At 42.0% G+C, this 24,452-nt stretch overlaps 1 protein-coding gene across 5 annotated transcripts in view; it reads left to right on the top strand.

Annotated features, from left to right (window-relative positions):
* The window catches only part of ppp4r1l (protein phosphatase 4, regulatory subunit 1-like), an 83,336-nt gene extending 60,560 nt beyond the window's left edge, over positions 1-22,776 (top strand). For all 5 annotated transcript variants that reach the window (XM_041203967.1, XM_041203966.1, XM_041203968.1 and 2 more), the window contains 6 exons: positions 42-203; positions 2,891-2,991; positions 7,818-7,938; positions 16,387-16,521; positions 16,889-17,030; positions 20,767-22,776. In XM_041203967.1, coding sequence (XP_041059901.1) covers positions 42-203; positions 2,891-2,991; positions 7,818-7,938; positions 16,387-16,521; positions 16,889-17,030; positions 20,767-20,915 — 810 coding nt within the window. In that variant the 3' untranslated portion in view covers positions 20,916-22,776. The remainder of the gene's footprint in view (positions 1-41; positions 204-2,890; positions 2,992-7,817; positions 7,939-16,386; positions 16,522-16,888; positions 17,031-20,766) is intronic.
* Positions 22,777-24,452: the final 1,676 nt, after the last annotated feature.

Genomic DNA, 24,452 nt, shown 5'->3' with positions numbered 1-24,452 from the left:
ATGGGTACGTTACTGATGCGTATCGTTTCATATTTTGACAGTGGAAGGTACGGCGGACATTGGCCTTCTCTATACACGAGTTGGCTGTGATTCTTGGTGATCAGCTAACAGCAGCTGATCTGGTTCCTATCTTCAATGGGTTTCTAAAAGATCTAGATGAAGTGCGAATTGGAGTCCTAAAGCATCTGTATGACTTCTTGAAGGTAAACTTCATTAGAGTGATCTATTGGGCAACATGCAGCTTTTGATTTTGGATTATTGCCAGAATTGATGAGATAAATGTAGGTGAAAAAGTAAAAGGTAGGTTAATATTTACAGTGAGATTCTACATCACAACAGGTGGCTTCTCAATGTTTCAAACTAAATGTTGAATAATGGACATTTTTTATCTGTAGACCAGGATTCATTAGATACCAAATCTGACCATCAGCTGTCAATGGCTTTTCTATTGTCTTCCCCTCTCCTCCTGAAGGGGCTTGACTGCTTTCAGGGATAAAGTTTCTCATATGCTACTCTGTCCAAATGACAATTTATGTCTGAGTCTTAGTGGTGAATGGTGAAGTAAGTGAGTGATTTGATCAGAGCAAGTCTCTTGGCTTCCAGGCACACTCATTTCTATCATAGATTGCAGATAGACACCAGGATCTTGAATTTTGTCCACATCTTTGCCCATAGACATATGTCACAGAGGTGTAAGTAAGTTATTTGGCCTGAACAGTTGTGAATTTTGGATGTGACTTATGTACATAAGTACAATATGTCCAGTTCTTCTCTGTTTGTTGATCCATCTGACCGATTGTATCTCTGTCCATAAAGCTGGACCTGTTCCCAAGTTGTAGAACCTCATTTATGGAAGTTCTCTGCAATTGTGCTAGCTCTCTTCAAATTGTAATTACATTTTTCAGGCACAGCAGGAAACAGTGGTTTTTCTGGTGTTTTAATTGCAACTTTTTGAGATTTTTAAAAAAAAAACCTCTCCTCACCAAGATCTGCACTGTGTTTTCGCTGTATTTTTTGCACTCTTGTTTCTTTGAATACATTATTATGGTATCAGTCTGTTTATGCTGGTTTGCAGCCATTTTGCATTCAGGCCTATTCAAATACAAATTGCAGGAATTTTAAGCGGAACTTGACATTGGTAGATTTGGCACATTTTTAGGTGTAACTTAGAGATTGTATGCATGCAGGTACTTGCAAACTTAGGGACTTTTCCTGGCAGGGTATATGTATCCTATTGGGACTGTTGCTCTATGGCTGAATTTCATTGGCATGGTGGGGTCTTGACGTCAGACCGGAAAGCAAGGGGCAACCCCACCTCGGCCTATTGGAGACCCACAGTTACGTTTTATGGCGCTCAGGCAATTACTTAAAAAACAGGAATCTGTGCCCAATTGCTGGAGGCCAATCAGGAGGCCAGCAGTGCTACCGGGAGCAGTAGCCTGCTGGGATTGCAGTTGTCAAAAATGGATGCTGACCTTCCCAAATGGAATGTGGCGTTGGGGTTTACTGAGGCCAGTCAGGCAGGCCCTACAGAGTGGCCCTCGTCTTTACAGGGCCCTTCGTGAACCACAGAGTGCCTGATCATGAGGGCTTCCCCCACCCTGAGCTCGCTGGGGGTGGGGGGGGGTCTCGCCACATTCTCTGCCCCTATTAAAATTCTATGCTACTGGGAACACGACAGGCAACCCCCACCCCTTCAACTTTACAGCACCACCCCCCAACCACCCCCCTCACTTCTGAGGCCATTCATAAAGGGCTGGTAAAATTCAGTCCTATGAGTTCACTAAAGCTGGAAGAACTGGAATCTTTTTCAAAAGGTCAGGACAGTTTGAAAGCTGCACAAAATGCTATTTTATGAAATTGCCTCTTCATAATCTTACTTTGTGAATTAAACCAGATATAGGTTTAGCCTGTGGATAATATGTCCATTATTTTTCTGTCATCCAGATACCAGCCATGGTGGGAATTGCATATATTTCCCAGTGGCAACTTATCAAGAACCTGTCTAGCTCTGCCTAATTTGCCACAACAGTGGTCAATTTTGATATATGGCAAGCTAAGTATGGGCATGACGTTCAAACTACAGCATGTGAGTCATCGAAGCCCCCCCGCATCCTTGGCAACCAAACCTATGAACCTCAGGATAATTTGTCATCTTTGAATTTTGTGGGCTTGGAAGTTTGATTAGGGCTATTCTTAGCACCGTTTCCTTTTGGGTGGGTAAACCCCAGAGCAGAACCTGTTGGTCTCAGCAAGCTGAGAAAGATGCAAATTAATGGGATTGTCTATTTCAACTTCATGTGTGGTCCTTAAGACTCTTTGATGCATACTTGATGGCCTCCAAAGACAAAGTCTGGATGATCTTGTCTGCTGAAAGTCATTAACATAAGAAAAGATTGGGGGAGCCTGAATTAAGATAGTCACCTTGTTGCCTGGGTGGAGTAATGTCAAAAAGATTCAATATGTATTAGGTTTGCATTAGGTGTGTGTGTTTGTCTGTAATTTCTGTCATGCATATTTACTAGAGGCAGAACCCATCAACACTGTCATTTGCTAGTTCACACTAGCAAGTTAAGTTCAGACATCAATTTCCTTGAAGCACACTAAATGTTTTTGCTATAAAACTGTTAATTTAAACTTCTAAGAACTTAAAGATTTTTTTTCTTTATTTTCCCTCTTTATGGAAATCTTAAATGAATTTCACTAGAGAATCTTCTGTCCTATCTGCTTTCCCAATGTTGTTTCTGATATTGGATTTGGAGACAGTTAAGCACAGTGATGAGCTTCCAGTTGTAAGACTGCTCAAGAAAGGATGGGCTACTTCCATTTAGCATTTTGTTTAGCTAGTTGTATCCGTCTGCCCTGGAACTCATTGTATTCTTGTTCACAGCTGCTTCATATGGACAAGCGTCGTGAGTACCTGTACCAGCTCCAGGAGTTCATGGTAACGGATAACAGTCGGAATTGGCGCTTTCGATACGAACTGGCTGAGTAGGTGTTCTGTACATTCTCAGTACTGTTCAGAAGGATCTGTTTGCTTGAAATTCTGAAACTGTTTTCTTGCAACCATATGTGATTGAGAACGATTCTTCAAAATGAATTAGAGTATTGGGTTGTCTGAGTTCAGTTTATTGGATAGGAAATATGTGAGGTATAAGCCTGTATTCTCATAATTTATGCAATGCTCAAAACATGACTGTGTTAAAAAGGTTATAAAACTTTAAGAGCATTATCTACAGTAAATTGTGTAATAATTGTAGGTTACAGCAACATGCTGGTATTAAACTGGTTGGACTGTGAGCAGTGTGAAGCGCGAGCTGACTTCATGTATTATATTCTGCCTCTCACCTGTTCCGGTATTTTCTCTCTTTTCCTTGCCCTCCCCAGAGGAAAGCACTGAGTTGAGCTGTAATCCAGTGTCAAGGGTGCAGGCTGCCCTCCAGTGCCTTGACTATTTGTCAGGCCCACTATCCTGTTGTTGATCCAGAGTGTCTGCTCTGCAGTATTTGTGTATCACTTTGATATCTAAGAGAAAGAATATTTTGGGTTTATTGAGGTGAAAGAGAGGGTTGACCAGAGATTCATTAGGATGCTGTCTGGCGTGAAGAAATAAAAGCACAAAGAAATGTTTTAAGAATTGGAAGTGCTTTCCTTAAAATGGAGAATGAGACTGAGTAGAATGAAATAGATTATAAGCTCTAAGAGTGGGTGAGATAAGCAGTTAAAAAAGAGCAGAATATAGAGGGATATATGTGCACAAATGGAATTGGAACTAGTGCTCGTATAGATAAATCCAAAGCTATTTTACAAGTACATTAAGAGTAAGAGGATAACTAGGGAAGGAGTCGGGCCCATTAAGGACCATAGTGATAATTTTTGTGTGGAGCCGGAAGACATAGGTAGAGTTCTAAATGAATACTTTGTGTTCACAAGTGAGAGGGACAACGTGGGTATGGAAATCAGGCAGAAGGACTGTGATATAATTAAAGAAATTAGCATAAAAAGGGAGGAGGTTCTAAGTGGTCTGGCAGGCTTAAAAGTAGATCAATTTCCATACCGGATGAAATGTATCCCAGGCTAAAAACAAAAAACTGCGGATGCTGGAAATCCAAAACAAAAACAAAAACAGAATTACCTGTAAAAACTCAGCAGGTCTGGCAGCATCGGCGGAGAAGAAAAGAGTTGACGTTTCAAGTCCTCATGACCCTTCGACAGAACTAAGTAGAAATAGGAAAGGGGTGAAATATAAGCTGGTTTAAGGTAGGGGTGTGTGTGTGTGTGTGTGTGTGGGGGGGGGGGGGGTGCGGTGGGGTGGGGGGTGGTTGTAGGGACAAGCAAGCAGTGATAGAAGCAGATCATCAAAAGATGTCACAAACAACAGAACAAAAGAACACATAGGTGTTGAAGATGGTGATATATATCTAAACGAATGTGCTAATTAAGAATGGATGGTAGGGCACTCAAGGTATAGCTCTAGTGGGGGTGGGGGGAGCGTAAAAGATTTAAAAATATTTGGAAATAATGGAAATAGGTGGGAAAAAGAAAAATCTATATCATTTATTGGAAAAAAACAAAAGGAAGGGGAAGAAACAGAAAGGGGGTGGGGATGGAGGAGGGAGCTCAAGACCTAAAGTTGTTGAATTCAATATTCAGTCCAGAAGGCTGTAAAGTGCCTAGTCGGAAGATGCGGTGTTGTTCCTCCAGTTTGCGTTGGGCTTCACTGGAACAATGCAGCAAGCCAAGGACAGACATGTGGGCAAGAGAGCAGGGTGGAGTGTTAAAATGGCAAGCGACAGGGAGGTTTGGATCATTCTTGCGGACAGACCGCAGGTGTTCTGCAAAGCGGTCGCCCAGTTTACGCAAACTGGAGGAACAACACCTCATCTTCCAACTAGGCACTTTACAGCCTTCCGGACTGAATATTGAATTCAACAACTTTAGGTCTTGAGCTCCCTCCTCCATCCCCACCCCCTTTCTGTTTCTTCCCCCTTCCTTTTGCTTTTTTCCAATAAATTATATAGATTTTTCTTTTTCCCACCTATTTCCATTATTTTTAAATATTTTTAAATCTTTTATGCTCCCCCCACCCCCAGTAGAGCTATACCTTGAGTGCCCTACCATCCATTCTTAATTAGTACATTCGTTTAGATATATATCACCAACTTCAACACCTAAGTTATCCTTTTGTTCTGTTGTCTGTGACATCTTTTGATGATCTGCTTCTATCACTGCTTGCTTGTCCCTATAACCACACCCCCCCACACACACACACACCTTAAACCAGCTTATATTTTACCCCTTTCCTATTTCTACTTAGTTCTGTCGAAGGGTCATGAGGACTCGAAATGTCAACTCTTTTCTTCTCCGCCGATGCTGCCAGACCTGAGTTTTTCCAGGTAATTCTGTATCCCAGGCTGTTGAGTGAGGCAAGGGAAGAGATAGCAGGGGTGCTGGCAATAATCTTGAATACCTCTCTGGCCACAGGAGAGGTGCCAGAGGACTGTAGGACAGCCAATGTGATACGGTTATTCAAGAAGGGAAGAAAAGATAAACTAGAGAACCTCAGGCCAGTCAGTCTAACCTAAGTGGTGGGGAAACTATTGGAAGCAATTCTGAGGGACAGAATTAATCTACACTTGGAGAGGCAGGGATTATCAAGGACAGTCAGCATGGTTTTGTTAAGGGGAGGTCATGTCTGACCAATCTGATTGAATTTTTCGAAGAGGTGACCAGGTGCATAGATAGTCTACTTGGACTTCAACAAGGCTTTTGATAAGGTCCCACTTGGGAGACTAATAGCGAAGGTAAGAGCCCATGGGATCCAAGGCAAATTGGATCCAGAATTGGCTGGATGGCAGGAAGCAGAGGGTGATGGTCGAGGGGTGTTTTTGTGACTGGATGCCTGTGTCCAGTGGGGTTCCATAGGGATCGGTGTTGGGTCCCTTGCTGTTTGTGGTATCTATAAATGATTTAGACTTGAATGCAGGAGGGTTGATCATTAAGTTCGTGGATGACATGAAAATTGGTTGATGGTAAATAGGAGGAGGATAGCCTTAGATTACAGGAGGATATAGACGAGCTGGTCAGATGGGCTGATCAGTGGCAAATGGAATTTAATCCAGATAAGTGTGAAGTGATGCATTTGGGCAGGACAAACAAGGCACGGGAATACACAGTGAATGGTAGGACCCTGGGAAGTACTGAGGATCAGACGGACTTTGATGTGCATGTCCACCGGTCCCTTAAGTTAGTGGGACAGGTAGATAAGGTGGTTAAGAAGGCATATGGGATACTTGCCTTTATTAGGAGAGGCATAGAATATAAGAGCAGGGAGGTTATGCTGGAACTGTATAAAACACTGGTTAGGCCACAGCTAGAGTATTGCATGCAGTTCTGGAATCTGCATTATAGGAAGGATGTGATTGCACTAGAGAGAGTGCAGAGGAGATTTATCAGGATGTTGCCTGGGCTGGAGAGTTTTAGTTATGAGGAGAGATTGGATAGGCTGGGGCTATTTGCCCTGGAGCAAAGGAGATTGAGGGGGGGGACATGATTGAGGTGTATAAAATTATGAGGAGCATGGATAGGGTAGACAGGAAGGAACTTTTCCCCTTGGTGGAGGGATCAATAACCGGGGGGTATAGATTTAAGGTAAGGGGCAGGAGGTTTAGAGGGGATGTGAGGAAGAATTTTTTCACCCAGAGGGTGGTGGGAATCTGGAACTCACTGCCTGAAAGGGTGGTAGAGGCAGAAACCCTCATAACATTTCAGAAGTATTTGGATGTGCACTTGCGATGCCATGGCATACAAGGCTATGGGCCGAATGCTGGAAAATGGGATTAGAATAGTTAAGTGCTTGACACACACTTGATGAAGGGCCTTTTTCTGTGCTGTAGACCGCAATGACTCTGAGATGTTAAACAGCATGCAACAGCTTGTTTGTGCATTTTAATTTAATTTCTATATTTATTGTGTAACGTTTGAGTGGCAATTTGTAACACGCAACTGTAAAGATGTTCTATGTGATCAGGTGCCAGATCATCCCTGGGCTCTTCTATATGATGTGAACTGTGTAAGAAGTGAAGTTTAGAGGTGTATGTTCTTGTCGTGTGATTCATTATCATAATTATAATCTAGTTGCCTGTTTTCTGTGGATCTTTGTTAACTGCAGTAGAGGTACAGGTGCCGCCTTCAGGTTGTTCGAAGAATGGACAGCTGGAGGGTATTATTTTAGCATTATTGGTTGTTTGAGCCGTGCCTGTTCTTTAGATCAGGAACTGCTGAACTTGATTCAGTGAAGCAAATGCAGCCTTGTTGGCCTTGAATGCATGCTGTTAAGCATAGTACCCAAGTTTAGCTCTAGTTTACTGCAGAGATTAAGCCCATTGTGGCTGTAACTATGACCTGCAAATCATATTGGACTAAAAAATGCAACAGTCTTTCTTTCTTTCCAACCCTACTCCCCAAGTTATCCAATGAATAAGTGAGCCATTCAGACCAGAAGAGTCCCTGATTTGTATTTGTCCTGAGTAAGGTTGTCTCAAAAGGGTGCTAATTCACTTCAGAGTCTCTGGTTTAGGGAAGGCAACATTAGCCAGGATTTTTGCACTTAACTGTATACAGAAGCTGTGATGTCCTGTCCCCTGCAGCCAGACAATTCACGAAGACTTTCGTATGTGGTGAATTACCTGAAGGTGTCTGGTGGAACTGTACTATGACCAGAGTTAATTCTCTCAGAAAAGGGGAGGTGTGGGCTGAATTGAAAAAAGGAAAATTTGTGTTTTTCACTTCAAAACTTGACTCTTGACCTATTTCAGACAAGTAATTTTGCTGCTGGAACTCTACAACCCCAACGATGTGCACGACTACCTGCGACACATTGCTCTCTCCCTGTGTTCTGATAAGGTTGCTGAGGTTCGGTGGATTTCGTTCAAGCTGGTATGTGTGACACAAGTACTACTGTATCAAGTTATCATGGAATCATGTTTCAATTTTGTCTGGTTCTCATTGATTTATCTTCACTTGGAATTTTGGCCTGTCTTCAGCTGTTGGAGGTCCTCCATGTCTGAATCCTCAGCCGGCAACTCTGCTTGTACTTGTCTAATTTTTAATTTCTGACTCTGAAATGGGGTTGCCTTCAATTAATGGCTCAGTGATTAACTGCTTCTCTAGCCTATCAAGATAGAGGTGGAAAATAGAAACAGAAACATGTCTCAGCGGTAGCACTGTCTCCTCTGAGTCAGAAGGTTATGGATTCATGGTCCACTTATAGATGACAGTTCAGTGTCAGTGCTATTTTAAGGAGATATTAAACCAAGATCTGATTAGTTGGATGTAAAAGATCCCATGGTGCTTTTGCCAGGAATAACAATTTTCATTTATATAGCATCTTTAACTTAGAAAAATGTCCTTGTAATCTACTTGAAGTATAAAAGGGCCTTTAATCCAAAATTCAAAAACCTTTATGGATCATTACCTTGAGTGTCCATGAATGTGACTGCATGGGCTATATTGTGCATATTCACTGGTCAAAGTGGCATTCAGTTAAGTCGTTATAAGTTTAGACACTGCTCCCATTTTGTATTTTTAATACTCACAGTAATGGTAGGGTGAGGCTTGGTATTAATCAGGAGATTAGAGAAGCATGTAGCATTGGTAACTTGCATATAGATTGGGTGAACTTATTGAGCACTAATGCTGTGGAGGATGAATTTCTGTAGTGTGTTAGGGATGGTTTTCTAGAGCAGTATATTGAGGAACTGCCTAGGGAATAGGCTATATTAGATCTACTATTATGTAAGCGAAAAGGGCTGATAATTTTGTTGTAAAAGAACTTTTAGGGATGAGCGACCATAATATGATAGAATTTTACATTCTGTTTGAAAGTAAGGTAGTTCAATCTGAAGCCAGGATGTTAAATTTGAACAAAGGAAATTATAAAGGTATGGGGGGCAAATTGGTTGAGGTGTTTTGGGAAAATACATTAAAAGGTATGACAGTACATAAGTAATAGATAGTCATTAAAGAATTATTACATAGTTTACGGCAAATTAACATTCCATCAGGGCACAAAAACCCAACAAGAAAGGTCAGTCAACCATAGCTAACAAAGGAAGTCAAGGATTGTATAAGATTGAAAGAAAGGCTTATAAAGTTGCCAGCTATAGTAGTAAACCTGACGACTGGGAGTATTTTAGAATACAGCAAAGGTGGACCAAAAATCTAATAAAGGGAGAATAGAATATGAATGTAAACTAGTAAAATACATAAAAGGACTATAAAAGCTTCTATAGGTATGTAAAAAGGAAAAGTTTGGCTAAGACAAATGTGGGTCCGTTACAGGCAGAGTCAGGAAAATTTATAATGAGGAATCGAGAAATGGCAGAGAAGCTAAATGATTCCTTTGTGTCTGTCTTCACTGAGGAAAATACAAGTAATCTCCCAGAATTAGAGATCCAAGGGACTAGGGAGAATGAGGAATTGAAGGAAATTAGTACTAGTTAGAAGATTGTATTGGGGAAGTTAATGGGACTGAATGTTGATAAATCCCTGGGTCCTGATATTCTACATCGCAGAGTGTTGAAAGAGGTAGCTATGGAGATACTGGATGCATGGGTGATAATTTTCCTTATTATTGGAAGGTAGCAAATGTCACCTCACTATTTAAGAAGGGAGGGAGAGAGAAAACCGGGAACTACAGATTGTTAGCCTTACATCAGTAGTAGGGAAGATGCTAGAATCTGTTCTAAGGAATGTGATAAATGGACACTTGTATAATAATGATCTGATTGAGCATAGTCAACATGGATTTATGAATGGGAAATCATGTTTGATGAACCTGTTGGAGTTTTTTGAGAATGTTACGAACAGAATTGATAAAAGGGAGTCAGTGAATGTAGTATACTTGGATTTTCAGAAGGCTTTGGATAAGGTACCCCATAGGAGATTGGTTAGCAAGATTAAAGCACATGAGATAGGAGGTAATATATGGGCATGGATTAAGGATTGGCTAGCAGTCAGAAAACAGAGTAGGAATACATTCACAGATTGGCAAGCTGTGACTAGTAGGGAACTGCAAGGATAAGTACTTGGGCCCCAGCTGTTCACAATATATATCAATGAGTTGGATGTGGGGACCAAGTGTAATATTTCCAAGTCCATGGATGTCACAAAGCTACATGGGAATGTGTGATGTGAGGAAGGTGCAAAGCAGCTTCAAGGGGAATTGGACCAACTTAGTGCATGGACAAGAACATAATGTGGAAAAATGTGAGGCTATCCACTTTGGTAGGAGGAACGGATGTACAGATTATTTCTTAAATGATAAAAGATTAGAAAGTATAGATGTACAAAGGGACCAGGGTGTCTTTGTCCATAAGCCACTGAAAGGTAACATCCAGGTGCAGCAAGCAATTAAGAAGGTTAATGGCATGTTGGCCTTTATTGCAAGAGGATTTGAGTACAGGAGAAGCAAAGTCTTGCTTCAATTGTATAGAACCTTGGTTAGACCCACACCTGGAGTACTGTGTGCAGTTTTGGTCCCCTTACTTTAGGAAGGAATTATTGCCATAGAGGGATTGCAACAAAGGTTCACCTTTGGGTGGGATGGCAGGACTGTCTTATGAAGACAGATTGGGGAAACTGGGCCTGTTTCGAAGAATGAGAGGTGATCTCATTGAACCCTACAAAATACTTAAAAGGGATAGACAGGGTAGACGCAGGTAAGATGTTTCCCCTGGTTGATGAGTCAAAATAAGAGGAAGCCACTTAGGACCAAGATGAGGAATTTTTTTTACTCGAGGGTTGTGAATCTTTGGAATTCCCTATCCCAGAGGCCTGTGGAAGCACAGTCATTGAGTATATTTAAAGCAGAGATTGACAGATTTCAAAATACGAGTGACATAAAGGGATATGGGGATAGTGTGGGGGAAAAGGGCATTGAAGTGGATGATCGGACATGATTGTATTGAATGGCAGAGCAGGCTTGATGGGCTGAATGGCCTACTCCTGCTCCTATGTTCACTTCTCTAGTGGAAGTTGCTTTTGGATGATTGTTTATCCTAAGCATTTGTGTTCTTACATGCGTCATGTTTGGTTTTCAGAATATTCCAGCCTCAGCAAAGCAAAATACTGTTCTAATGAAAGGTTAGCACCCTGAAATATTAACTCCATTTGTCTCTCCGTGAATGCTGCCCTACCTGCTCAGTATTTCCAGAATTTTTTCATCCTAGCCTAATTTTGTGGCACGCAGTTTCAACATCCAAGGGTTGCTCACACCAGTTAAATTCCTGATCTATTATCGTTCGAATTTTATATTATCTAAACCTTAGCCTTATTTATGAAGCAGGAGGTGGTTTGCATTGGTACATTAACTCATTTTCAAAATTCTTGCTGTGAAGGCGCTCTGACTGTCAGCTACCAAAGGAAATAGGTTTTTTAAAAAAAATCTCTAAATAAAATACAACAATTTGGAACTGTTGGAAACATTTAAGAGCAAGAGAATAACTAAGGAAAGGGCAGGGTCTGTCAGAGATGTACATGGTAACTTGTGCGTTAATGCTGAAGATGTGGGCAGGGTTCTTAATGAGTCTTTGTCTCCGTCTTCACTAAGGAGAGGGATGATGCAGACATTCTGGTTAATGAGGAGGAGTGTGAAATATTAGACACAACAAGCATAGTGAGAAAGGAAGTACTGGAGCGACTGACACCCTTGAAGGTGGATAAGTCACCAGAGTCAGATGGATTGTATCCCAGGCTGTTAAAGGAAGCCAGGGAGGAAATAGCAGGTGCTCTGAGGATCATTTTCCAATCCTCACTAGGTACAGGTGAGGTACCAGAGGATTGGAGGTCTGCAAATGTTGTAACATTATTTAAAAAGGGTGCAAGGCATAGGCCAGAAAATTATAGACCAGTCAGTCTGAATTCAGTGGTGGGCAAATTATTGGAATCAATCCAGAGAGACAGGATGAGCTGTCACTTAGAAAGGCACGGGTTGATCAGGGACAGTTAGCATGGATTTGTTGGGGAAGATCATGTCTTGCTAACTTAACAGAATTTTTCGAGGAAGTAACGAGGAGAATTGATGAGGGTAATGCAGTGATGTTGTCGACATAGATTTTAGTAAGGCATTTGAGAAGGTCCCACAAGGCAGACAGGTCAGAAAAATGAGATCCCGTGGGATAGAGGGAAAGGTGTCAAGTTGGATTCAAAATTAGCTCAGTGACAGGGAGCAAATATGTGCACAATTTGCGGAGGTGTGTAAAAACAATAACAATAGGGTAATTATATTCGGTGATTTCAACTTTGCCAACATTAATTGGGATAGACATTGTGTTAAGTGCTTGGATGGAGTGGATTTCTTGAAATGTGTACAGGAGAACTTTTTAGGTCAATATGTAGAGGGTCCAACAAGGAATGTAGTGCTGGACCTAATTCTGGGGAATGAAGCCGGACAGGTGGATGAGATAGTGGTGGGGGAGCATTTTAGTGATAGTGACCACAACATGGTACAATTTAAGCTTGTTATGGACAAAGAAATAGACAAGTTGCAAAAAAAACGTTTTGGATTGGGGGAGAGCGGATTTTAGTAAAATAAGGCAGGATCTGGCCAAGGTAGACTAGGAACAGCTACTTGTGGGGAAATCTACAGAAGAGCAGTGGGGGGCATTCAAAAAGGAAATGAGGAGGGTACAGGCTCAATGTGTTCCCTCTGGGGTGATAGGAAGGAGTAACAAACCCAGAGAACCATGGATGATCAGCGACATTCAGGATACGATGAGAAGAAAAAGAGACGTTTTTAGCAAAGGGGAGCAAATCAGCTGAGGCATTAGTGGAGTACAGCAGGGTGGAGCTTAAAGTGATTAGGAGAGCAAAGGGGGGATAAGAGAAAGCTCTGGCTGGTAAAAGTAGGGAAAATCCCAAGATATTCTATAAGTATATCAATGGGAAGAGGATAACCAGGGAAAGAGTAGGGCCCGTTAGAGACTAAGGGGACAATCTATGAGTGGCGCCAGAGGACATAGTAGAGTGTTGAACGAATAGTTCACTTCCGTCTTCATCTAAGAGAATGAGGATGACGGTTTGGAACTCGGGGAGAGGGACTGCGAGGTGCTTGAGCAAATTGATATAGGGAGTGACAAGGTATTGGAGGTGTTGGCAGGCTTAAAAAGTGAACAAATCTCCAGGTCCGGATGATTTGTGTCCCAGACCACTGAGGGAGTCAAGGGAGGAGATCGCTGGGGCTCTGACCCAAATTTTTAATTCCTCTCTGGTCACGGGGGAGGCGCCAGAGGACTGGAGAATAGTTAATGTGGTTACGCTATTTAAGAAGGGTTGTAGAGATAAGCCAGGGAACTACAGGCCAGTGAATCTCATGTCAGTGGTAGGGAAACTATAGGGCAAAATTCTGAAGGTGAGATTCTGTCTCCACTGGGAGAGGCAAGGTATGATCAGGGATAGTCAGCATATCTTTGTCAGAGGGAGGTCATGCCTAACAAATTTGATTGAATTTTTTGAGGAGGTGACCAGGTGTGTAGATGAGGATAGTGTAGTTGATGTAGTTGATATGGATTTCAGCAAAGCCTTTGACAAGGTCCCACATGGGAGACTTATAAAGAAGTCAAATGCACATGGGATACAGGGTAATTTGATAAGGTGGATTCAAAAATGGCTTAGTTGTAGGAGACAGAGGATGGTGACAGAAGGCTGCTTTAGTGACTGGAAGCCCGTGTCCATTGGCATACCACAGGGATGCTAGGTCCCTTATTATTCATCATTTATATGAACGACATAGATGACTATGTGGGGGGTAGGATTAGTAAGTTTGCGGATGACACAAAGACTGCCTGGGTGGTTAACAGAGAGGTTGAGTGTCTTGGGCTACAGGAAGATATAGATGTGATGGTCAAATGGGCAGATAAGTGGCAGATGGAATTTAACCCTGAAAAGTGAGAGGTGATATACTTTGAAAGGAGTAATTTGACAAGGAAGTATTTAATGAACGGCATGACACTAGGAAGTTCTGAGGAACAAAGGGACCTTGGCGTGTGTGTCCATAGATCTCTGAAAGTGGATGGGCATGTTAGTGGGGTGGTGAAAAAGGCATATGGGACACTTGCCTTTATCAATCGAGGCATAGATTACAAAAGTAGGGAGGTGATGTTGGAGTTGTATAGAACCTTGGTGAGACCACAGCTGGAGTACTGTGTGCAGTTCTGGTCACCACATTATAAGAAGGATGTGATTGCACTGGAGGGGGGTGCAGAGGAGATTCACCAGGATGTTGCCTGGGATGAAACATTTAAGTTATGAAGAAAGGTTGGATAGATTTGGGTTGTTTTCGTTGGAGCAGAGAAGACTGAGGGGCGATCGAGGTGTACAAGATTATGAGGGGCATGGATAGGGTGGGTAGGGAGCAGCTGTTCCCCTTAGTTGAAGGGTCAGTCATGAGGGGACATAAATTCAAGGTGAGGGACAGGAGGTTTAGAGAGAATGTGAGGAAAAACCTTTTTACCCAGAGGGTGGTGATGGTCTGGAGTGCACTGCCTGGGAGGGTGGTGGAGGCGGGTTGCCTCACATCCTTTAAAAAGTACCTGGATGAGCACTTGGCACGTCATAACATTCGAGGCTATGAGCCAAGTGCTGGTAAATGCGATTAGGTAGGTAGGTCAGGTGTTTCTCACGTGTCAGTGCAGACTCAATGGGCCGAAGGGCCTTTTCTGCACTGTGTGATTCTGTGACAGTAAACAAAGGGTAATGGTCGATGTTTTTGCAAATGGAAAACAGTTTCCAGTGGTGTTCCACAGGGCTTGTGTTTGGGCCCTTGGTGTTTGTTGTACATATTAATAATTTGGGCATAAGTATGGGAGATAATTCTCTGCCCCAGAGGGTTGTGGAAGTTAGATCACTGAAAGTATCTAAAGGGGAGGTAGACAGATTTTTGAAATATCAGGGAGTTGAGGGCTATGAGCAACTGTCACAAAAGAGAAGTTGAGGCCTGGGGCAGATCCAACCATGATCTTTTTGAATGGTGGGGCAGGCTTGAGGAGCCAAATGGCCTTCTCCTGCTCCTATTTCTTATGTTCTTCTGTATGATTGGGAATTTTGCAGATGACATAAAAATTGGCTGTGTAGTTGATAGTGAAGAGGATAGCTGTTGTCTCCAGAATTATATCAATGGTTTGGTTGAGTGGGCAGAAAAGTGGCAAATAGAATTCAATCCAGAAAAGTATGAGGTAATGCATTTGGGGAGGGCAAACAAAATAAGGAAATACTCAATAAACGGGAGAATACTGAGAGGGGTTGAGGAACTGAGAGACCTTGGAGTGCATGTCCACAAGTCTCTGAAGGTAGCAGGACAGGTGGATAAGGTGGTAAAGAAAGCATATGGAATGCTTTCCTTTATTGGACGAAGTATTGAATACAAAATCAGGGGTGTAATGATGGAACTGTATAAAATGCTGGTTAGGCCATAGCTCGAATTTTGTGTACAGTTGTGGTCACCACATTACAGGGAGGACATAATTGCCATGGAGACAGTACAGAGATTATTTATAAGAATGATGCCAGGGCTTGAAAATTGCAGCTATGAAGAAAGATTGGATAGGCTAGGGTTGTTTTTCTTAGAACAGAGGAGGCTAAGGGTGACCTATTTAAGGTGTACAAAATTATGAGAGGCTAGATAGGGTAGACAGTAAAGACTGGTTTCCCCTAGCTGAGGGGTCAATTACCAGGGGGCATAGATTTAAGCTGACTGGTAGAAGGATTAGAGGGGACGTGAGGAAAAACTTTTTAATGCAGAGGGTGATGGTGCTTGGAACTCACTGCCTAAATCGGTGGTTGAGGCTGAAACGCTCAACGCATTTAAAAGGTACCTGGATACAAGCTGGATCTGCACCTGAAGTGCAGTAACCTGCAAGGCTATGGACCAGGTGCTGGAAAGTGGGATTAGAATGAGCAGCTGGTTTCTTTTTCATCTTTTTCTGGCCAGCACAGACATGATGGGCTGAATGGCCTCTTTCTGCACTGTAACTTTTCTGTGGTTCTATGGTCAGCATTTGTGAAAAGAGCAAATGAGTTAAATTTTGGGCTTCAGTCCTTCAGAATTGAAAAAATGAATGAAGAAGCATTTTAGCAAGATCAGAATTCTAGGGAAGAGGGAAGTGAGAGGAGGCATTGGGTTCCATGTTACTTGCTACATAATTTCTGTTTGGAAGTGTTGGGATAATGGGGTCATGAGGAGAGGTTACCAAAATGATAGCCTGAGACTGCATGATGATGGCCAAAGCCTACCTATGGAATAAATTTAGGTATTTAGCAGAAGCTACACCCTGCACTGGAGCTTGTTTTCACTAATAGGTTTTGTTTGTTCCTGTTGTTATTGAACAGGTGGTGGAGATCCTAAGGAAGTTCTATGCAACTGCCACTGACCCATTAGCTGTGAATCTAATGAATGAGCTCACACTTCGGTTTTGCCACTGCTCCAAGTGGATCGGACGTCAGGCATTTGCCTTCATCTGTCAGGTGAGAATAAATGAGCAACATAATTCCTTCTATTATTAAAATGGCACATTTTTCACTGCTGACTCTGGAAATATTTGGTGGGCCAGAGGAGGGGGAACAGAATGAAGAGTAGTGGTTTTCCACTATCCCACTGCCCTCTGCCCCTCTCCCATCCTGTCTTGCTGATGCTCACTTTCCAGGTTCGTGCATAGTCACGGGGCTACTGGTGCAGGTAAGCATTATAACCCCTTAGGAGTTGGTGCGTTACAGGATAAGAGGCTAGAAAAGTGTTTTAAGTACAAGAGATGCGGTGAGCAATGAAGGGCCCTAATTGATGACAATATTTGCTTCTAAAAAAAATTAAGAAAACACTCTGATTTCTTCGCAGGCTGTTGTGGAGGAGGAATGCATGCCAGTGAGCCAGTTTGTTGAACACCTGCTTCCAAGTCTGCTTGGTTTGGCTACTGATCCTGTTCCGAATGTTCGGGTGCTGCTTGCCAAGGCTCTGAGGCACACGCTGCTGGAGAAAGGTAAATATGAAAATATGAAGGTATTGGTGGTTTAATGCAATGAACAACTTACTGTGGGATTCTAGGAGTCATTATTCACACAGTGAGCCACACTGTTTTCAGCTAGATTTTAACAGCTGGCATTGGATATGTTCATACATTATACTAGAATGTTGCATCTGTGTGTTTCTGTTTGGGTAAGTAGATTCTGCCCGAGAACAATTGGCCTCCAAATGATCCAAAATTGCACAGTAATTACACTTCAGCTGAGTAATAAATTTTGTCAGCTTTTGAGTAACACTGTTGCTATGTTTTTAGTATCATTGGGGTAGACCATTCAGTGCCTTTGGCCTGTTCTGCCATTCATTTAGACAGCAGCTGATTCATATCTTAAATCTACTTTCCCACATTAGCTCCATATCCTTTGAAAACCTTAGTTAATAAAAATCTATCAGTTTCAGTGTTGAAAATTTCAACTATCCAGCATCCACAGCCTTTTGAGGAAGACAATTCCAGATTTCCACTACCCTTTGTGTGAAAAAATATTCCTGATTTTGCTCTAAAATGGTCTAGCTCTTGTGCTAAGATTATGCACCCTAGTTCAGGATCCCCCACCAAAGGTTCACAGCATCTGCTTTTTCAAATTCTTTTATAATTTTAAACCCCTCAATTTGTTCACATTGTAAACGCAAGTTGATATAATTTAAGTTTTTGCAACTTGTCATAATTAACTCTTTAAGCCGAGTATCATGTTGATAAATCTGCACTGTACACCCTCCAAGGTTATTTTATGCTTCTTGAGGTGCAGTGCCAAAACTGATTGCAGGAGTCCAGGTAGAGTCTGACCCAAGTCTCCGTTCAACTGAAGTATAGCCTCCTCCTCTTTTGTTTTCCAAACTCCTCAGGATAAAAGCCAACATTCTGTTTGTCTCTGATTACTTTCTGTACCTGTGCATTAATCTTTAGTGCTTTGTGTACCCAGATACCCTAATCCCTTTGCTCTTCTAGAGATCCTAGTCCTCCATCATTGAGAAAATATTCCAATCCGTGTCTCTCAGCTCCAGCTTGCATTTCCTCACGTTGACCTTGAATTTCTGAAGTTTAGGTCACTCAACTTACCTGTCTATGCCCCATTTCAGTCATTAAAAACTGGGAATTGGTGAACCACCCTGCGAAACAACTAGTCCCATTGTGATGAGTCAAAGGATTGTTTGGATTTGGGCAAAGTTTGAGCGTAATGCTTGGATATCTAAACATGAACTATATGGGTTTACAAACTGCTCGTCAGGTATTTGAAGGCAAATCTGCTAAATGTGGAAAATTTCCAACAGTGGATTTTCAAATACTGGTCCTGCCCGTCGCTGAGACTGAACAGCTTTGCTTCTCTTCAATTGTTTCATTTTTCTCCATGAACACTAATGAATTGCTATATTTAAAAACATTGTTCCTCAAATTCCCTAATGGAATAATAGGAAGGATGTGATTGCACTGGAGGGGGGTGCAGAGGAGATTCACCAGGATGTTGCCTGGGATGAAACATTTAAGTTATGAAGAGAGGTCGGATAGACTTGGGTTGTTTTCATTGGAGCAGCGAAGACTAAGGGGCGATTTGATCGAGGTGTACAAGATTGAGGGGCATGGACAGGTTGGACAGGGAGCAGCTGTTCCCCTTAGCTGAAGGCTCAGTCACGAGGGGATATAAGTTCAAGATGAGGGGCAGAAGGTTTAGGGGGGGTTGTGAGGAAAAACTTTTTTACCCAGAGGGTGGTGATGGTCTGGATTGCGCTGCCTGTGCGGGTGGTGGAGGCGGATTGCCTCACATCCTTTAAAAAGTACCTGGATGAGCACTTGGCATGTCACAACATTCAAGGCTATGCTGGTAAATGGGATTACGTAGGTAGGTCAGGTGTTTCTCACATGTCAATGCAGACTTGATGGGCAGAAGGGCCTCTTCTGCACTGTGTGATTCTGTGATTAACTAATAAGCTGTAGTACTGCCCTTACAAGGGGCTCTCCTGATTATCCCAGCCCAGGGATCAATGTGCTGTTAGTTAAGCTGAGCTGGGACCACAGTTTGACATGGAGGAATGGCTCCACAAGTGGCCTTTGCAGCCTTGGACTTAGAAGAGAAAAGAAAAAAAACAACCCAAGTCCTCAGGGCAGTGGCCTTAGTCCAGCCATCTTCAGCTGCATCATCAGTGACTTTCCCTTCAACATAAGGCCAACATAAGGGGGATGTTCACTGAAGATTGCATAGCATTCAGTACCTTTCGCAACTTCTTAGATATTAAAGCTGTCTGTGCCTGCATGCAGCAAGACCTGAACAACATTTGGGCATGGGTGGATAAGTGGCAAGTAACATTTGTGCCATGCATGTGCCAGGCAATGACCATTGCCAAGAGAGAGTCTAACATTCAGTGGCATTACCATTTCCAAATTCCCCACTGTCAATACCTTGCAGTTTAACATTGACTAGAAACTGAACTAGATCACCCATATAAATATTGTGACTGCAAGAGCAGGTCAGAGGCTGGGTATCCTGATGAGGAACTTGCCTCCTGACCTGCTAGAGCCTATCCGCCATCTACAAGGCACAAGTCAGGAGTATGATGGAATACTCCTCTCTTTCCTGGATGAGTGCAGCTCCAACAACACTCAAGAAGCTTGACACCATCCAGGACAAAGTAGCCTGATTGATTTACCCTCCCTCCACCCCATCCACCACTTTCAACATTCACTCCCTCCACTGCCTCCACTATGGCTATAATGTGTACCATATATGAGATGCAGTGCAACAACTTGCCAAAGTGCTTCAACAGTTCCTCCCAAACCTGCATCTTTATTGATTAGAAGGGCAATGGCAACAGGCACATGGGAACACCACTACCTGTAAGTTTGTCTCAAAGTCACACACCATCCTGACCTGGAATGATATCAGTGTTCCTTAGTAATTGCTGGGTCAAAATCTTAGAACTCCCTTACTAACAGCACTGTGGGTGTACCTACATCACATGGACTGCAGTAGTTCAAGAAGACAGCTCACCACTACCTTCTCGAAGTCAGTTAGGGAGGGGCAATAAATACTGGATATGCCAGCAGTGCCCACATCTCATGAGCAAATTAAAACTGTTCCTGCTTCTGTTTATTATCCAGCAGCTCCTGCTAGGAAGTGTGCATGTCTGGGCATCTAGTGAGTACTGAGTCAAGCTGACTCTCTGTGGTGAATATACCATAAAAGCTCACGTTACTACACCAGGCTCAATTCCTGAACAGTAGTCTTGTGGGTGAACTGTCTGGAGAGTTTTCGGGGTTGGTGAAGCTGACACAGTAAAGACTAGAGAAAAAGGAGGGATTGTGGAAGGGGACAACTTATCATTTGAGAGTTTTGTATATTGGTTATATTAGATTCCACATGCACAACTTGCAAGATTTTTAAGGGAAATTCTTAGAAGTAACTGTTGCCACTGGCAAGGAGATCAGTAACCGGAAGGCACAGATTTAAAATAATCAGTAAAAATAAAAAGCTGGGGGTGAGGAAAGGGTGTCATTGGGGGACAAGAAGCTTGTATACTCAGTGGCTTGTCATGATCTGGAAAGCACTTCCCTGAAGCAAAGATGTATATATTGGAAAAAGATAAATTTGCAGGAATGTTGAAAGACAGAGAGGGACTAACTGGTAACTTTTTTTGGCAGCTGGAGAATTGACTAAAAGAAAGCGGGCCTGTTTAATGCTGCATTAATTCTTTGTTCTTCCCAGCATATTTCACAGAGGCTGAGAACCCTCATGTAGAAGCTGTCGAAGAGATTGTACTGATTCTGCAATCAGACAGAGACCGTGATGTGAGGTTTTTTGCCAGCGCCGAGCTCCGGAATAACCCTGAAAACACCACCTCATTTATAAACTGAGAACCTTTCTAACCAAGTTGTCAACTTCTTAACCGCACACAGTCTTGAACTGGTGATGCGTCTGGTGAGCCCCCGAATCCCGCACAAGGTGGAGGCGATACCTAGCGGTGAAGTGGGCATTGCCTTGGTCTACAGGCTGGATCTGGACTGGAGGATGCAGAGCACCTTCCTCTTTGTTAAATATGTGTATAGATCTGCAACAGAGCTTTTATAAATGAGGGGAAGGGAAGGGGGGAATTCACTAATAAAGCTGGAGACCACAAGAGCCTTACCTGCCCATATTTACTCAACAATCTACAGCTATTTTTGGATCAAAAAACTATTGGGAACGTTTCTTTTTAAAACTCCTTCTGATTCTTGACACAATCTTTTTTATTTGCTAACACAGTTCTATTTCTAAAAATGAACTTTCTAATTTGGAAACAGTTACGACTTGGAATTTTTTATTTTTAATATGCACTCCTCACCTTTCTAAATCTGTACAGATTTTTTTATATTAATATCCCTAACTGACATACATTTGTATGCTTTAGAAAGCGTGTGAACGCAATGGTTTCAAGTGCGTTTTAACTGATTTCAAGCGCATTTTAATTTTTTCGAAACTCGCAGCGATCCTTCCTAATTTTCCCCTTCCTACATGCAGCTACTTTTCCATTTGCACTTTGGGAGCCACACTGAGCTGTCTTCTTAACTGGTTCACAATTGACATCTGCTCATTGGCAGGAAATCTGGTGACTCCAGATGTGCGGAGAGTGGATATGAGCAGAGCATATATTGATTCACTACTTAACCCTGCCCCACCACTCACACACCATTTTTATGATTAACTGAGCCAGGTTAGTTGCGGGAAATCTAACCAGGAAGGTGCAGCCATGCTTGTGAGACCAGCAGAATGGGCTCAGCTAGACTGTTTAAATAGATGCATTTTTACACTCTCCTTTTTCAGTTCACAAGGTAATTGGGAACAATGCTGTAGAGTTCAATAGCACTGAGAAGGCAGTTCATACCACTAATGAAAAATGCTAGAGATTTGATATTCAAAGTTGAACACAGTAAATGTGAGGTAGAATGAGCTTTAATATTTTTTTCAAACATAATTTGAATGTTTTATCCTCAAAGCAGCTGCTACGGGTTCCATATCTGCTGATTGCTATGTGGTAAGGGCTTGGAGATGGAACTGCACGGTACTTCCAAGCTAATGCAGAGATACATTGCATCTCCATCTAACTTTTTGGTGCTGAATTCAACTTGAATAGTGCTTTGGGGGTGTGCTGGTGTCAGTCCGTGCCCACATCAGTTATGTTCACATTGTTCATCAACTCATTCAGTGCTCAAAATGCCCGCCACTGTTCCCCTAAGGTTCTTTGTATTGAAGACTCTGTGCACTGTCAAATCTTGTAGTCACTGGGGACTGGGACAAATGGTGTTGCAGTGGCAGTGAATGAGTTGACTGAGCTAAAACTGACTGGGTACAGTAACTGAAATGTTTCCAGATTTGTTTGTCTTATATTGAGCTGGAACAACTTGCAAAGCATCTTGATGGGAACGGACTAGCCGTATTCAAGTGGATTGCTCTCAACTCTCTGTAAGGGAGGCTTTGGGTGTTCCCTGAATGTCTGAAATCTTTTCCTTTGTTTTTCCATCATCTTCTCCTCAGTTTATGGTGAAAGAAATGCCCTGCATCAGGAATTCTTGCCTTTGCACTTCCCTTGTTTTGATGCCGACTCGTATTACCAAGCATTTTTTATTAAATGGTGTATAAGAATGAGGTTTTTTTGTATAGTGTAAAGGCTGATTGTATTGTAACTATAGTTACAAGTTTGCGTTTTTACAATTAACATTAAATACTGTGTTGCTGTAATACTTTGTGTGTTCTTATTGCTTTCATCGAACTCCCTTAATGCACCAGTATATGTTTATTTGAATCGATAAATGGTTACAATTAATACCAATAATTAATAATAATGTGACATTGTATCCAACATTCCCTCTATCCTGATTAAATTATCATCTGATTAGTGGGTGGTTTGCTGCCAAAGCCAATTCTTAGCCGTGGAAGGTACTGACTTGCTGGGCTTGACTCCACAGCCACCAGTTGCCTTCCAGTTCCTCGCCATTCTTATTGTACGAGACGAGATGGTGATTATCAGCTGTCTATTCACCATGGGGATATTATATGAGAATCCTGGCCTCAGGTTGGAGGAGGAGAGGCATAAGTGAGCTTGTACCTGTCCTCACTTGATGCCCACAAATGTACTTTCCAGTCGCTGTTGTTCGCCCATTCTATTACTGATCTAATCTTCCTTATGTTCCCATCTGCAGCAGGATGGCCCAAGTATTGATTTGGAGAGAAGTTTTAGTGTATTTTACTAAGCAGTTTTAGGTTATCCCTGGTCTGAATAAAATAACAAGCTGAAACTTAACAGAAGTCTTCAGCATTTACACCTTGAAAAGGTCTAAGACACTTTTTTTTAATCCAAATTGCCAAAATGATAACTGTTACATTGTTTGAGTTAAGTTATTCCATTGGGGCCTCCATTGTAACTCATCTGGCCTGGGCATGCTATGATGTATTTCAACTCCCAAATCCATTAGGATTTGATTGATTGACTTGGTTTCCGATAATAGGCCTGATCTTTATGGTTCCCAAATTTTGTACCATCCATTTGGGATGGGTGTAGTTATTGTTTTGAATTATGACCCGTCTTCCTTGACTGTCATCCACTCAGTTGACTACATAATTGTAGGACATAGTAGCTATAGTCACTTACTAACATGAGTTCCCTCCTGCAGTTTACACCATCTTCAGGTAAACTAATTATTTCATTTCCACTTGATTCAGGGGTGTGGGATTTAATATCTTAACTACCCTGATCCTTAAGAAATAGCATGGGGATGCTATCAGGCAGAATTAGACCGAAATTAAAACACAAAAAGAGGATATTTAACCCAATGGCTTTGTGTCTCTTTATTCTCCATATGAGCAGTTGCCCTAAACCCATGTCTCTGCCCTGTTACCATATTCTTTTATTCCTTCAAGCACCAAGCTAACTTATTCTTAAATGTTGACGCAGTCTCTGCTTCAATTATAAACATGCAGTAGCGTATTCCACAGCCTGTCAGTCCTCTCAGTAAGTTTCTCCTGCTCTCTGTTAATCTCTAACATTTAATTTTGTTTCTATGTTCCTTTGTTCTAGATTACTTGATTACAATTCGCAATCTGTTTCTATCTATTTCTTCCATTGCTTCATAAATTTAAACAGCTCTTAAATTGTTAGCTAGAGATTTTGAGGCAATCTGAAACAGCCCTAATTCTTCCAATTGCCTTATTTGTCTTTCCTCATACCAGATAATATTCTGGAATCTGCTCTGTAACCTCTATTGTCTCAACATATTCCCTATAGGGCAGAGACCAAAACCATGCATGGCACTCTAGCTTTGTTACTAAGGATTTATAAGATACACCATTACATCTTGCCTTTCATGGTCTACATTTTAAACTCAGTTTTCAGTAGGTTTTAATGGCCTTACCCATTT

The sequence above is a fragment of the Carcharodon carcharias genome, chromosome 14 (assembly GCF_017639515.1).
Source record: "Carcharodon carcharias isolate sCarCar2 chromosome 14, sCarCar2.pri, whole genome shotgun sequence".
In the NCBI taxonomy this organism is placed as follows: domain Eukaryota; kingdom Metazoa; phylum Chordata; class Chondrichthyes; order Lamniformes; family Lamnidae; genus Carcharodon; species Carcharodon carcharias.
Note: the sequence above shows the minus strand (reverse complement) of the source record. Positions and strands in the feature narration are given on the sequence as shown.